This window comes from Atractosteus spatula, chromosome 18, assembly GCF_055471065.1.
Source record: "Atractosteus spatula isolate fAtrSpa1 chromosome 18, fAtrSpa1.hap1, whole genome shotgun sequence".
NCBI classification, from domain to species: Eukaryota; Metazoa; Chordata; class Actinopteri; order Semionotiformes; family Lepisosteidae; genus Atractosteus; species Atractosteus spatula.
Window position 1 is genome coordinate 15,379,664 of NC_142723.1, and position 12,799 is coordinate 15,392,462.

Sequence of the window (12,799 nt, forward strand, 5' to 3'; positions counted from 1 at the left end):
AGATTTAAACGCTTAAGAAATAATGTGTTTTTGGTAGAAACTGTAAGAAAAAGCTGAAGAGTGTCAAATCAGACATCTAAAAAAACCAATTCTGTCATTCACCCAAGAAGCATTACGCATTAAGAATGGAAAAAAATCATTAATCTTTCTCACTTCCCCTCTCAGCAATATACAATATTGTTTGTTAAGTCAACATTTGTTCAGAGACCTTTTCATAGTTTATCCAGCATTTCAACTTACTGGTTTCAGTTTTTGACTCACATTATTTTGGCAGGGATGACTGTTTTCAATACAATAGTGACAGACCAGCCCAGTTAAAGACTGTGGTTACGCTGGGTTCACCACAGTGCCAGAAAGACTCAGCGCTTTTTCATTGTGCTAAGGCTTTTGGTGGGAACAAAGTTCACAAGCCCAGTTACCTATGTTGCAGAGCTCCAACGCAAACGACTGATGCAAAAGAAAAACAAAAACAAGCTCCTTGCACAGATCGGAGTATGCAACAAAACCAAACTGAGTCCTGCTGGAAGCCCAGTGGACACATGAAATATCTGTGGCACAACCTGTGCGTATGCGCTCGTACCTCACTTTACATGAGCCATTACAGTGACTAGTGAGCAGGAAGGGCCGCCTCGTGTCACAGTTCTCGCGAACTCTTGCTCTCACCGCCATTTGTGACAACATGGCGACCTCCTGTACTTTCACACAAGTTTGTGATTTTGTGCTTAATTAAAAAATTGTCAACTTTTTCTATGCCGCCAATGAATTTATTTTGTTACCAAGATTTAATAACCAAGTGTGAGAAACTGGGACTGAAGTTCCCCTTTAATTTAATCAGATATGAGGTGGAAGCTCATTGTAATGACTGTAGAGCCACTTATTGCAGGTCTACTAGGGCAGCTGGTGGGTTAGTCCCAACTGGTGGAGCGGCGCATCTCTTAGTGACGTCACTGCAAGCACGCAGGAGCCTGGCAAGTTGGAGTTTTGCTTAAAGCTGCCACTGGCCAACTAACGCTTACTGCAGCCCACACTGCAGATTACACATCTGAGTCAAAGCTCCTAGCACAGATCAGACACATCCTGAGTGTCATGTGGGGTCTGAAGCAGACGATCGTGGAGTAAGCAGCTGTTTTTACTTTACATTCACGGACAGAGCAGACAGCTTTCCCAATTCCTTTCCAGGTGCGTTCTCACTAAAAAACGGCCATACCATACATGAGAGTGGAGTTCCAAAACTTCTGCGGAGGCCGCAGTGATTTGGAGTGACCCTGTCTGAACTTGAGCCTTACCTGATTGAATCCCGTTGTCAGGATATTGTCAGAGTCCTTGATCCAGATCACCCGTGAATCTTTATTATTTGGATGGCCTGCTGCGCTCTGGAAAAGAAGAGGGCAACCTTCAACAAGAGCACAACATTAAACACCAATGGAACGGCCCTCCTAAGCCCTTTTGATCTTTAGATTACAGCTGCGTGCCTGGGGGGGAAGGCAGTACAGACAAAACTCAGGGACTGAGAATCAAAGGGATTAGCAGGCAGCAGTTTGGTGCAGTGAGGTATTTTGGTTTAAAGGTTACAACTAAGGTATTATGAGGTTAAGCCAGGTCCGAGGAGCCAGGCAATCTTAGGAAGCAGACTGATTCAGAAGTTAGAGCTCTGGTTGTGGAAGGCAGCTGGATGTTGAGATCAGAGCTGTAAGGACAGGAGGGGGACAAACCAATTGACTGGTCTGAAAAGACTGAAAGACTAAGAACAAATAGAAACCAGAAACCAAACTCTCGTTACTCCAAGGAGTCTACTTCAGGCTTTGACTCGGCTTTTCTGCAATACTTGTTGACCTTTGAACCCAAGGCCAGGGGCATCCTTCACTGTCATAGCACTGATCACTAGTGGTGGTGGGGATGAACAATAAAACCAGCTGGGTGTTTACCCTGTGTCCTGACCTGCTGTTGCTGTGCAAACTTGTCAACAGCCTGCCTTGTGGAGAGGGGCTGTAAAAAGCACAGACTGGAAGGCCGAGAGCTGTGACACCCAGGAAGGCTGGAGGCAGGTTTATTGTGCTGTAGCCGGGCAGACAACAAGCCAGAGGTCAAAGAGCAAAGTGGGTGGGCAGCCTGGACACAAACAACGCTGCCAGAGGTTTATACAAGAAGGGTGTTACCTTCTGGCTAGTAAGCTCGGTTCTTTAAAGCACAGTGCAAACAAAGCCAAGGGCATGGGTTCGATTTCTGCTTGGGCCAAACCCAGAGGACTTCTTCAGAATGCACAGTGCCAATGCAAACCAGAGGACAGCCATGGAAACTACATGGAAGCACGCTGAAAACCAAGATCAGGAGGCAGGAGGCATTGCGTCACATTTATATGCTTTTTGAGTCAAGGCAGCAGAATACAATATGGCTGGATTCTCTATTGCTAAAGTCTGAATTGCTTCACACTCAAAACTATGCTGAATTCTGCTCTGTTCTGCCAAACTAAGGACATCATTTCATAATCACACCACAAAAAAATCTACTCTAAAATGGCTATGTTGGGGTAATAAGTCTACTTTAATCTGTCCCAGGGAGACTCTAGTTTTTATTACTAAAGTAAATATTCTTTTTTGTGTACTTTCAAGTCTAAAGAATGATTAGCCTCAAATTCAAAGTAGAACCTGGGCCAAACAGACAGAGATGTTTCCACAGAGTGTTGATTTTCAAAATGCCAAAACCCTGTTCTTTTCTAAACAGCTTTGACTTCACATGGCTACATTACAGCAGAAGCAGCATCGTGGTCTGAATGTTGGAGAGCTGTGCCTGAGGCACAGAGGCACGTCATTGACATTCTGTCAAATCTGAGCACAAACTGCTAAGGAGAAAAGACAGATTATGCACCTGGGAGGCATGCACAACCAAAAGCATTTGCCTCGAAGTAAGAACACCCTTATTAGACTAACTTACTATGTGACTGCATATTGTCAGACTCACCCCTACTGCAAAGCTGCGGGGTGAGCTAGTGTTTGCCATGGTAGCCACCTGTCACTCAGTGCTGGATACCATGGAAATATGTGCCGACAGGAAATCTGCATCACCTGCAAGCAATCTACAGTACATCCAGGCCAGCATCAGGTGGTAGAGAATATTTAAGGACTGCTCTGACACTCCTCCAGTCTCTGTTATAGAGTTTCGCCTCTGAGTCATACGGACCTGTAATTCAATTAAGGCCAATTATATTAATAACATTAAGCCAATATACACAAACTCAGTAACTATTACAGATAAATGAGTATATTGCACTGGCCATTATGTCAGTTAGCCTTAAACAAGCTGCCATTGATTACTGTCAAACACCACAGTTTGGACTCTTCTGTAAAGAGAAATAAGATCAAGATGTTATCAGCCCACTGATTCACATCTGCTGCATGTTCCAGTCTCTTAGTTGTTTTGCTTCTCCGTTGTGAAGATCCCAGAGCGTCTACACCCCCTTGCGACCATCTTCCATTAATGGGCACCTTAACTGCTCTTGAAGATGTATGTGCGGCGAGGCCGTCCTCGATTTACCCTTATGGATCATCCCTGCCTAGGCAGAGAATCTACTCTGAGGATGAACTGCTTTCAGATAGTCTGGGATCTCTTCCTCGACCTTTGAGTGTCAGCGGCCCCACTGCTGCAAACTCTCCCAGGAGTCTTGCATGTAGCGCCATGTGGCGCCCTCTGTAGACAAAACTTTGATTTTCAGTTGTCATGAGCACCCTCCCTCCCAGGAGCCACCGGATTAAAACATTTCAAACTCTACAGGTACTCCTGTTACTGCGTGTGCCTAGATACCCACAGTTCCTTACCACACAAAGGGCATTATTCTGCCATGTGAACTTTGCATTATAAAATCATTTTGCCCTGCTTCCATGATTGTTTTCATATAACTACTACTACTAATAATAATTGCTTACACTTTCATAGCACTTTTCTGGACACTCCACTCAAAGTGCTTTAGAGGTAATGGGGACTCTCCTCCACCAACACCAATGTATAGCTCCCATCTGGATGATGCACTGATAACTAATACTTTTGGATCAGTACAGTATCATTTAAAAACAGTTAAGAGTTCAAGATTACCAGATCTCAAACTGCATAACAGTTGTTGGGGTTTTTTTTTAAATAACTGAAGGTTTTTCCAGTAATCTTTTGCTTCCAGTGCGTCTCAGGATGCCTTGGTAAGTGATTCATTTATACTCTCAGGTTGAAAGAACTTAACTTTTCCAACTGTATGGCAGAGCATTTAAAACCCAAAGGGTACCTAAAGAGTGAAGGGAGTGTGGAACAAGCTACCCTCCAATATTATTGAAGAAGTATCCTGGTTTCTTTCAAGAAACTTCTGGATGAGATCCTGGAGCCAATTAATCACTAACTACCAAACAGGCTGTTCCTACGTTCTTCTGATAGAGAATCCTCTAAAATGTTGTCATTCAAATGAACTGCACAGCTAGCAGAAGAGCAGGCAGGGTCTATGAGCAGCGCAGTCTTGAAAAACCCCATGAAATGGACACCAGATGAAAAGAAAATCTGTCAAGAGATTGGAAGACATTGACTGGGCTTCAATTTAAAGCCGAGCACAGCAGCTGTGTGACAAAGCCAGGACGAGGTGTTTTGAATTAAGAAGAAATTAAATAGGGGTGGGGGGTGGGGGGGGTGGAGAACCACACTGTCTATATAACGTCTTTTTTTTACTGAAATTTCAGAAGCGGAGCTGCAGCTTTCCAGAAATCTCCTGACCTCACCACTTCAGAAAGTTCTGGAACAAGCCCGCGCTGTGAGCTCTCCAGCACACCGCACAGGCGCCGACAGCGGCCCAGCTGCTGAGCAAGCACGATGGAGAAGGTTCATCGAAGAAGGCGGGGAAAGAAAATGTGGAAAAAGCCACCTCAATGTGCTGCCGCTCTGTCAGAGAGAGTAACACGCTCGTCTCTTAAGGCAAGAATGATCTTGCTGTCAGGCCCAGTGGCTGGAAGTGTGTCTCTGGTGGGGGGAAAAGGGGAGCCAGTGAATATGATCTCATCAGGGAGAAGGTGAGACAGACGGGATGATGGGAGAGATGAATGTCTCTTTTCCAGTGTTAGTCAAGAGACACGGTGAAAACGCCAGCAGACTACGGCAAAAACACTCCAGATGTACAGCACATTGTTGCTAAGGAAAGGACTGGAAAGGTTTGCAGAAGTAGAGTTTCCCCTATCAAGGTCTTTTTTGATCCTTTGTAACTTGAGTTATTTATTTTAGGCTCCCAGGATCTGCCATTTATTTTTAGTCTGTTTTTGGGGTTAACTGGCTTCGGGGAAAACTGGCACTGAGTGTGTATGTCCGTGTGTGCCCCGCGATGGACTGGCGTCCTGTCCAGTGTGTATCCCGCCTTGCGCCCACTGCTTGCCAGGATAGGCTCCGGCTCCTCCCGTGATCCTGTGTTGGATAAAGTGGTTAGAAAATGGATGGATGGAATTAGATAGTGCAGAATCAAGCCAAGAAAAAACAAATTGGGGTTTTTGAGGCAAGTGGTCTGAATTGCTTCTGTAATTCTGGAAGAACTCCAGAACGCATTACGTAGGAAAACGAAGATGCCATTCCAGCTCATTTTTCAGTTACTCCTCCATGAGCCTGTATTGTTTTTAGAAAATGGATGGACGGATTTTAGGTTCCTGACTGAGGCATTTTTCTTTTCCTTTTGTTTGTTCAAGACCTGCTGTGTCGCCTGAAATACATGGCTGATTATCGCTATTGTTCCTGACGTGATGCATCCAGGTACAATTTCTGAACCAGTCACAGCTCGGGCAGCAACAAGCCCAGGAAGCAGATTTTCTGGGAAGGACGATTCCCTGCTCGGAAGCACTTTCCTGATGCTCAGCCTCCCTCAGGTGCTGTCAAATAGAAAGGACCAACAGGACTTTTTTCAGCAACTGAGAAAAAAAGATCTAGTCCCCCTCACTGGAGGTACACTGTCCTTGTAGTGTGGGCACCTGATTGTGGGAGCACACTCAAACAACACCAACACACTGGAAAATAAAAACTCCCGGTGCTCTTAAACTTTACGCTGCTGTAATCCACACCCTGTGCATGTTGACTGGATGTGATTTTAAATCGCTTTGGCTAAAAGCGCCTGCCAAAATGAAAGGGAAGGCATCTGTTCACATTTAAAAAAATGACTAGCATTTTAGCATTTGTTTAAGGTTAAGGTTTATAACCAGATAGCAATGACTGTGTAATGCACTTTATAATCCACTGTTTGTGCTTTCCGCTCTGTCTTGAATGTGGGAACTGTACTCCAGTACCGAATCAGTGATTTACAGCAGGTCAGTTTGTATCGTTCCACAGCTCTCAAAGCCATGCATTGATAGGATGAACAAATAAGGGAATGCACTTTTACTCTGTTCAGGCAACAGTTTAGTATCTGATTTTATTAACTTCTTTTAGCATCTATTGTTATATATTGTTTGTTCTTATCTCTTGCTGTACTGGCTGAGAGCACAGCAGATTTATTTTTGTTTCTGCAGGAAGAGCAGCTTGGAAAGTCAGCTGAGGTCACGCAAAGATCTCCAGTTCATTAGCAGAGTGCTACAAAACCACAGCTCTCCGCTGACGCTTCCTCTTGTCCGTCACCTCTTTCAACCCCGCACTATCGGAAAGCCACTTGTGCCTGTGAACCGTCACAGCAACCCACAGAATTAATCCCAGACGCCCCCAGGCACATGGCAAAACAACACACTGGGTGGGCCACCAGTCCATCACAGTGCCCACACAGCAATCCCAATGGAGCTAGTCAGCATGTCTTGAGTAACCGCAGTACTTGGTGAAAAAACCACAAGAGCACAGGAAGAACGTGCACGCTCCACATAGAAGGCTGTCTCCAGGGCCCAAGAGCTGAGAGACAGCAGCGCTAACTGAGACACAACACTGCCCCGCCCCATCAACACAACTCAAATTTTAAGAAGAAAAGGCCCAAGGTAATACTGTATACCATATCTACTACATTACATAAAGATATATCCTTAAATGCAGAAGGTAGGTTAATCTGTTTCTGGGACAATTGGACCTGGTGTGAGTGTGTGTGTATCTGTGTCTGCTCAGTGATGGACTGGCGTCCTGTCCAAAGTGTGTAGTGTCTTGAGCCTATTGCTTGTCGGGATAGGCTCCGGCTCCCCCGTGACCCTGAACTGGATAAAGAGGGTGGAAAATGGATGGATGGATGACTCGCTCAATCTATATTCATTAATTCTAGCCGTGCTCTGTGCCTTTTATTTTAACTGGCAGGTATTCCCATTTCAAAGAGAGCTTTAACACACTGCCAATTTACTATTAGAGAGCACTACCGTGTTGTGAGGATATAGAAGACAGGGAGGCAGTACACAGCATTTTTACAATAACTGCAGCCTTGAGAGATGGCAGCCAAAGGTACTGGTGAATCAGAACACAGCTGCTTCACATAATGCGCTGAGCTCAACAAAACAGAGTGCAGCAGAGTACAGAACCCATTTCTATTTATTTTAATTTCCACCATATACAGATACTTAATTTATCTGTAGTAATTCGATTTAGGGGGACAGGGAAATGTGGCACTTATTACTGCTGCCTCAAGAGCCTTTTGAGTCCTGGGTCCCCTCTGTGTGGAGTCTGCATGAGAGTTATCAAACACTGGCTGTCAGGAAGTCAGAGGCTGGGACAGAGAGAGAGATGATGTCACAGAGGGAGAGAGAACAAAAGGTCTGACTCTCATTCCACAGCACAAGACAGCAGGTCAGAATGACCCAGAGAAAGAGCAAAACATCGAGAGTGGGGACCACAGCGAGCTCACAGAGGTCTACAAGTAGTTCTACCAGCAAAGATTTCTTAGGTGTTGGCTCATTTGTTTCACCTTCAACAAGTGTGTGGTTTTCAGTTGAATTGTTACCTACCAAGCTCCCGTGAAATTAAATCTGTTTCACATTCCTGAATGCAATAGAGTTTCAGTATCACAAAAAAGCACTGCTATACTTCTGTGGTTAACTTCCTTTCAGCCTTTATTACTGGAGCAATACCATCACCTCTCCATAAAACACTACAAGCGACAAATTCAGGAACCAGAAGCACAAGAAACAATGTCACATCCCGACGTCACTGAACAGCAGGCTTGTGTGGTATTCTGAGGGCCCTGTTTGTTTGTTGTTTAATATCCAGTTTTTATTGTTTGTTGTTGTTATAAGCAGCAGTGTGCATTTGGCCTGATTCTAAAAGGAAGGTTCTGGAGTCCCGGTCACTGCTGCTCCCCTAACCCATTTTATTTTCCGGGAAGAAACATACGAAATTTTTATGAATACTAAAAAAAAATACCGAGGCTACTCCTGCAACAGGCCACACTCTGCCTTTCAATATCGAGGGCAATTGCATCATTCTGAGGGAATTCGGATGCACCCAGCGGGAGAACTATCAGGTGTCCCCGGTGTCTAACATGATGAAAAGCTCTCTCTCTCTCTGGTGCTCTCTGTTCTGGGACACAACACCCATCTGTCCGTACCCCCCTGCCAACACACACACACACCCCACACCCCCTCTTTCCTTCCCTCGCTCTCTGACACAAACCAGGAGGCCCCGCAAAGCCAGAGAAAGCAAAAAAAAAACATCTCGGGCCGAAAGCAAACCAGGCATTTTATTCTTTCAATTTCCTCTCCCGCCCACAAGGCCATTTCGCTGTTAATTGGAAACATCTTCCCAGCTCTTGGCACTCTCTCCCTCCCACATCTATCTCCGACGCTGTCTTTTTCATGTCTTACGAAGGGCCGGGGTCACAGCCAGGGATAAATCACGGAAGGGCTGCGACACATCAGCCCGCTGCAGTACAATTTCAGTGGTCCGCGCAGCGGGCAGACGTCCAAGCACAGTGTACTGGACAGACGCGGCCAACATTCACTTCTTAAAATAAAAACCTTGGATAAACAAATCATCCTCCTCAAAGTGCTAATACATAAGTAAATGCATTACTGGATCAGAGCCTTTCCATGCTGATAATATTAAATAACGTAATCCAACCTCGGTCAGTGACGGTACACAGACCAGCCTATCTGTCCACTCATTTTACAGGGTGCATAATTTTATGCTCCCCATCTCATAAGAGCAATCAAAGGGGTATTATGAAACTTATCTAGGAATTATAGTCTCTCCGGGAAGTTTCCGCATCGAGTTATGAGAAGTGATGGACGGACTTCAGAGCTCAGCGCAGTCCTCTTCAATCAATCAGGTCCCAACTGGATCAGTATCTGAAAGATGAGCTGCAATGGCCTCTTCTCTTTCGTACGTAATGCATTCTGGAGTTCTTCCGGACTTACAGGGGCAATTCACACCACGTGCATCTCTCTAAAATCTCAATTCTTTTTCTCTCGGCTTGATTCTATCTTCTCGACCCTATTATCTCACCCCATAATCCATTCATCTTCTAACCGCTTCTTCCAATACAGGGCGATCCTGGGAAAGCTGGAGCCTATCCCAGCAAGCAACGGGGGCAAGGCAAGATACACTCTGGGTGGGACACCAGTCTATCAAAGGGCACACACACAGACACAACCACGCACACACTCACACCAGGGCCGATTTTCCCAGAAGCCAATTAACCTGCCAGCATGTCTCTGTACTGTGGGAGGACGTCAGGGCACCTGGGAGAAGCCCTTTTGAGCACAGGGAGAACATGCAAGCTCCACACAGACAGCAGCACCGGAATCGAACCCAGGGCCCCACGGCTGCAAGGCAGCAATTCCTACCACTGTGCTGCCTTCTATCCAATCTCATTTCTGATTAAGTTTCTAGTGACCTAACGTTATTGCAATGAACCTGTCAGAGAAGACATCTAGAGAACCAGAAAGCCCATGAAGACACCAGCACTGAGAAGACAGTGACACATCAATGCCTTTCTAAATGACATAGCAACAAAATCACAAAAAATGCTGTAAGCACTTCTGTGTTTTGCAAACATGAAATGAAAGCATATGATAAAACCAGTTCAGAACTAGCGCATCGGAGGATTAGGAAACTTCTGAATCTATATAAGCAACTAGCAAATAGTGAACCCACTTCAATTCCATGAGAAGTCTACTGCCGCAGTGTTGAGCATTGAGCTGTCATCATTTAGACATTCCATGCCAAAGAACACTGAGTCAAAGCCAATTTCCCAAAACTATGATAGCTTGATGTGTTTTGTTGTTATTTCCGTGATGCAAAATGGAAGCAGCACGGCAATCTTAAATAATCTGAGCTGGCTGTTCAGTCCACAAAAATCACAACAGCAGCCACAGCAATGGAGTGTTTCCTCTTAGAATGAGTCAAAAAATGTTTAGACCACCCTGACACAAAACAAGCAGCACAAATTCGTAAGAGAATGTGATAGAGTTAAGGATTTGAAATGTCTGAGTTCATCTTCACGGTCTTTTGTCAGCTAAATGCTTGGGGCTCTTTCATTGTATCTGTTTACTGTATGTTTACACTCACCATCTCCGAAACCACGGCTCTTTGAGAGGGTAAAACCCCAGTAAATGCAAAACAGAAGGCCGATAGCGGGATGTTTTCCTGGGTTTCTCATCTGGGTAAGCACACAGCATGCTGGACCGCAGCTTGGGAATAAAGGTATGACCTTCCCAGTTCTGCTAAAAATAGCCCAGAGTGGGGATGAGTTTTTGTTTGGATTTTTTTTTTCCCAATGTCACTTCCCACGGCCTCCCTGGGAACTCGAGCCCGTCCTTCGATGTGCGCATGAGGAGCGAGAGGGGAAAGGAGGGGAGAGTGCCCCCCCCCCACAACAGCACTCACTCCCTGATATAGATTCCCTGTGAACCCCCCTCCCCCACGAGCTGAACACTTACTCCAGAGCAGCAGCACAGCTGCCAAAGCAGGGGGCAGTCCGGAGCTGTTTAACAGGAAAGTCGTGTCCACTTTAAAAGAAACAGCCCTCAGGTCGACCCCGGCGTTTGGTCATTTTCATATGCAAACTTCTTAGCCATTTATACTTATAACCTTTTATCTTTTTAGCCATCCATCCGTTTTCAATCCAATTCAGGGTCGCGGGGTGTGGGAGGCAAGCAATGGGCACAAGTCAAGATGCCAAGGCCAGCTCACGACACACACAGACCAAACACACATTCACACTCCAGGGCCAATTTTCCCAGAAGCCAATTAATCCCACAAGTACGTCTTTAGACTGTGGGAGGAAACCGGAGCGCCCGCAGGAAACTAATGTGAAGATGGGGAGAACATGCAAACTCCACACAGACAGCACCACAGGTCCAGGATTGAACCCAGGGCCCCAGCGCTGCGAGGCAGCAATGCTGACCGCTGTGTCACCCTCTATTACATTTATGTAAAAATATAGTTAAGTTTTTCCTAGACAGTTAAACAATTAAATCAACAAAGGTAAGACCTGAGATGTGAATATAGAGAGCCTGTTTCAAAAGTCAAATTTGATGTGAATCAGATTCCAGCCTGAAGCCATGTGCAGGTTTACCATTATTATTTTTAATTTGATGGCAGTAGGTTCATATCCTGTCTTATGCACTACTTTACTCATGCAACTTGTGCACTAACATGAACACATTTCTAATATAACGAATACACTGTATTCTGCAGTTAAAAAAAATCCTGGATTAAATAGTGGTAGACATAATTTACAATGGCTTTACATAAACTTAGATTTGCGAAAGATGAGTGCTATATAACCTGGGGAACTCCTGTACCGGTTTCTATGACTGAATACACTCGTGCAGAGCTACAGGGCAGGCTGAGAAGAGAAGAAACATGGAATAAGAACGAAAAAAGGCGAATGTCAAGCTTGCTCGATTGCATTTGGCGCTGTGGAGAAGTAATCATCGAGTGTTTGTAACTTCCTTTGCACAGAGACCCTAAAAGAAGGCACGAGTGATATGGGGTGAAAGCCATTTAAGGGTTAACTGAGGCCTCGGCCTCCACTCAGAGCCATTGCTCTGCACTTCACAGATCTGCTCTCAACAGCTTGCTTGGCCTGCTGCTCCGCACGAGGCCTTGCAAAGCCCACTTCATTCTGTGGCTTTTCTGCTTTGTTGCACACAGAATCAGCTGACGGAGGCCAGCTACAGTGACCAACCTTAAAAAGCTCCGTCCAACAGAATTAGCAGCCACTTTCCAGTGGCTTATTTTCCAGTAAGTACACCCACAAATGACACAACAGAGGATTTACAAAGCTTGGCAACAACAGTTCCAGCATCGTGCCTTCAGAACCCTTTGGAATCGGAATCGATCTGCTTTCCCAGGCTCTGCGTCCTTCAGCCTCTTTCCTGTATCTGCTGAGCACGCAAGAAATAACGTGGAAACATCAATTAGTTGGGGTGGTTTTGAACATTCAAAAGGTCTTTTTCAATTTCCCCATCTGTGTTTCTTTATTGACATCTTACAAGAAGAAGGAAGCGACTGGTCACGCCGATTTTCAGGATGAATGTTTTAGCAAACTTTTTGCTGAAAAGGGGCCTGCTCCTCTTTCACGAAACCGGCGATTAAACCACTGTGCTTTCACTCCGGGCTACACCTTCGTGCAAAATGAGAAGTGACCTGCACAATGAAAATCGCCTGACTTCCTGACTGCACCGCATTTCCAAGACACAAATCTGGACCATTAAGATCTGGACCAGTGAGGCTACATAGGCAACATCGCACTCATTCATCGCATTTAACTGCGTATTCAAGCCGAGCCCCCGCACTAAGGTTCACACCCACCAACACCCTGACATCCCACTGCCTCACAGTGCTTCAGAATCAACTAGCTGCTTCTGGAAAAAAAGCTTGTACCCCCACACAA

The 12,799-nt window shown here is 45.4% G+C and overlaps 1 protein-coding gene across 1 annotated transcript in view; it reads right to left on the minus strand.

Annotated features, from left to right (window-relative positions):
• Window positions 1–12,799, minus strand: part of coro7 (coronin 7) — a 190,304-nt gene that overhangs the window by 127,156 nt on the left and 50,349 nt on the right. The window contains exon 8 of the mRNA XM_088936562.1: window positions 1,287–1,373. Within this exon, the coding sequence (XP_088792688.1) occupies window positions 1,287–1,373 (87 nt within the window). The remainder of the gene's footprint in view (window positions 1–1,286; window positions 1,374–12,799) is intronic.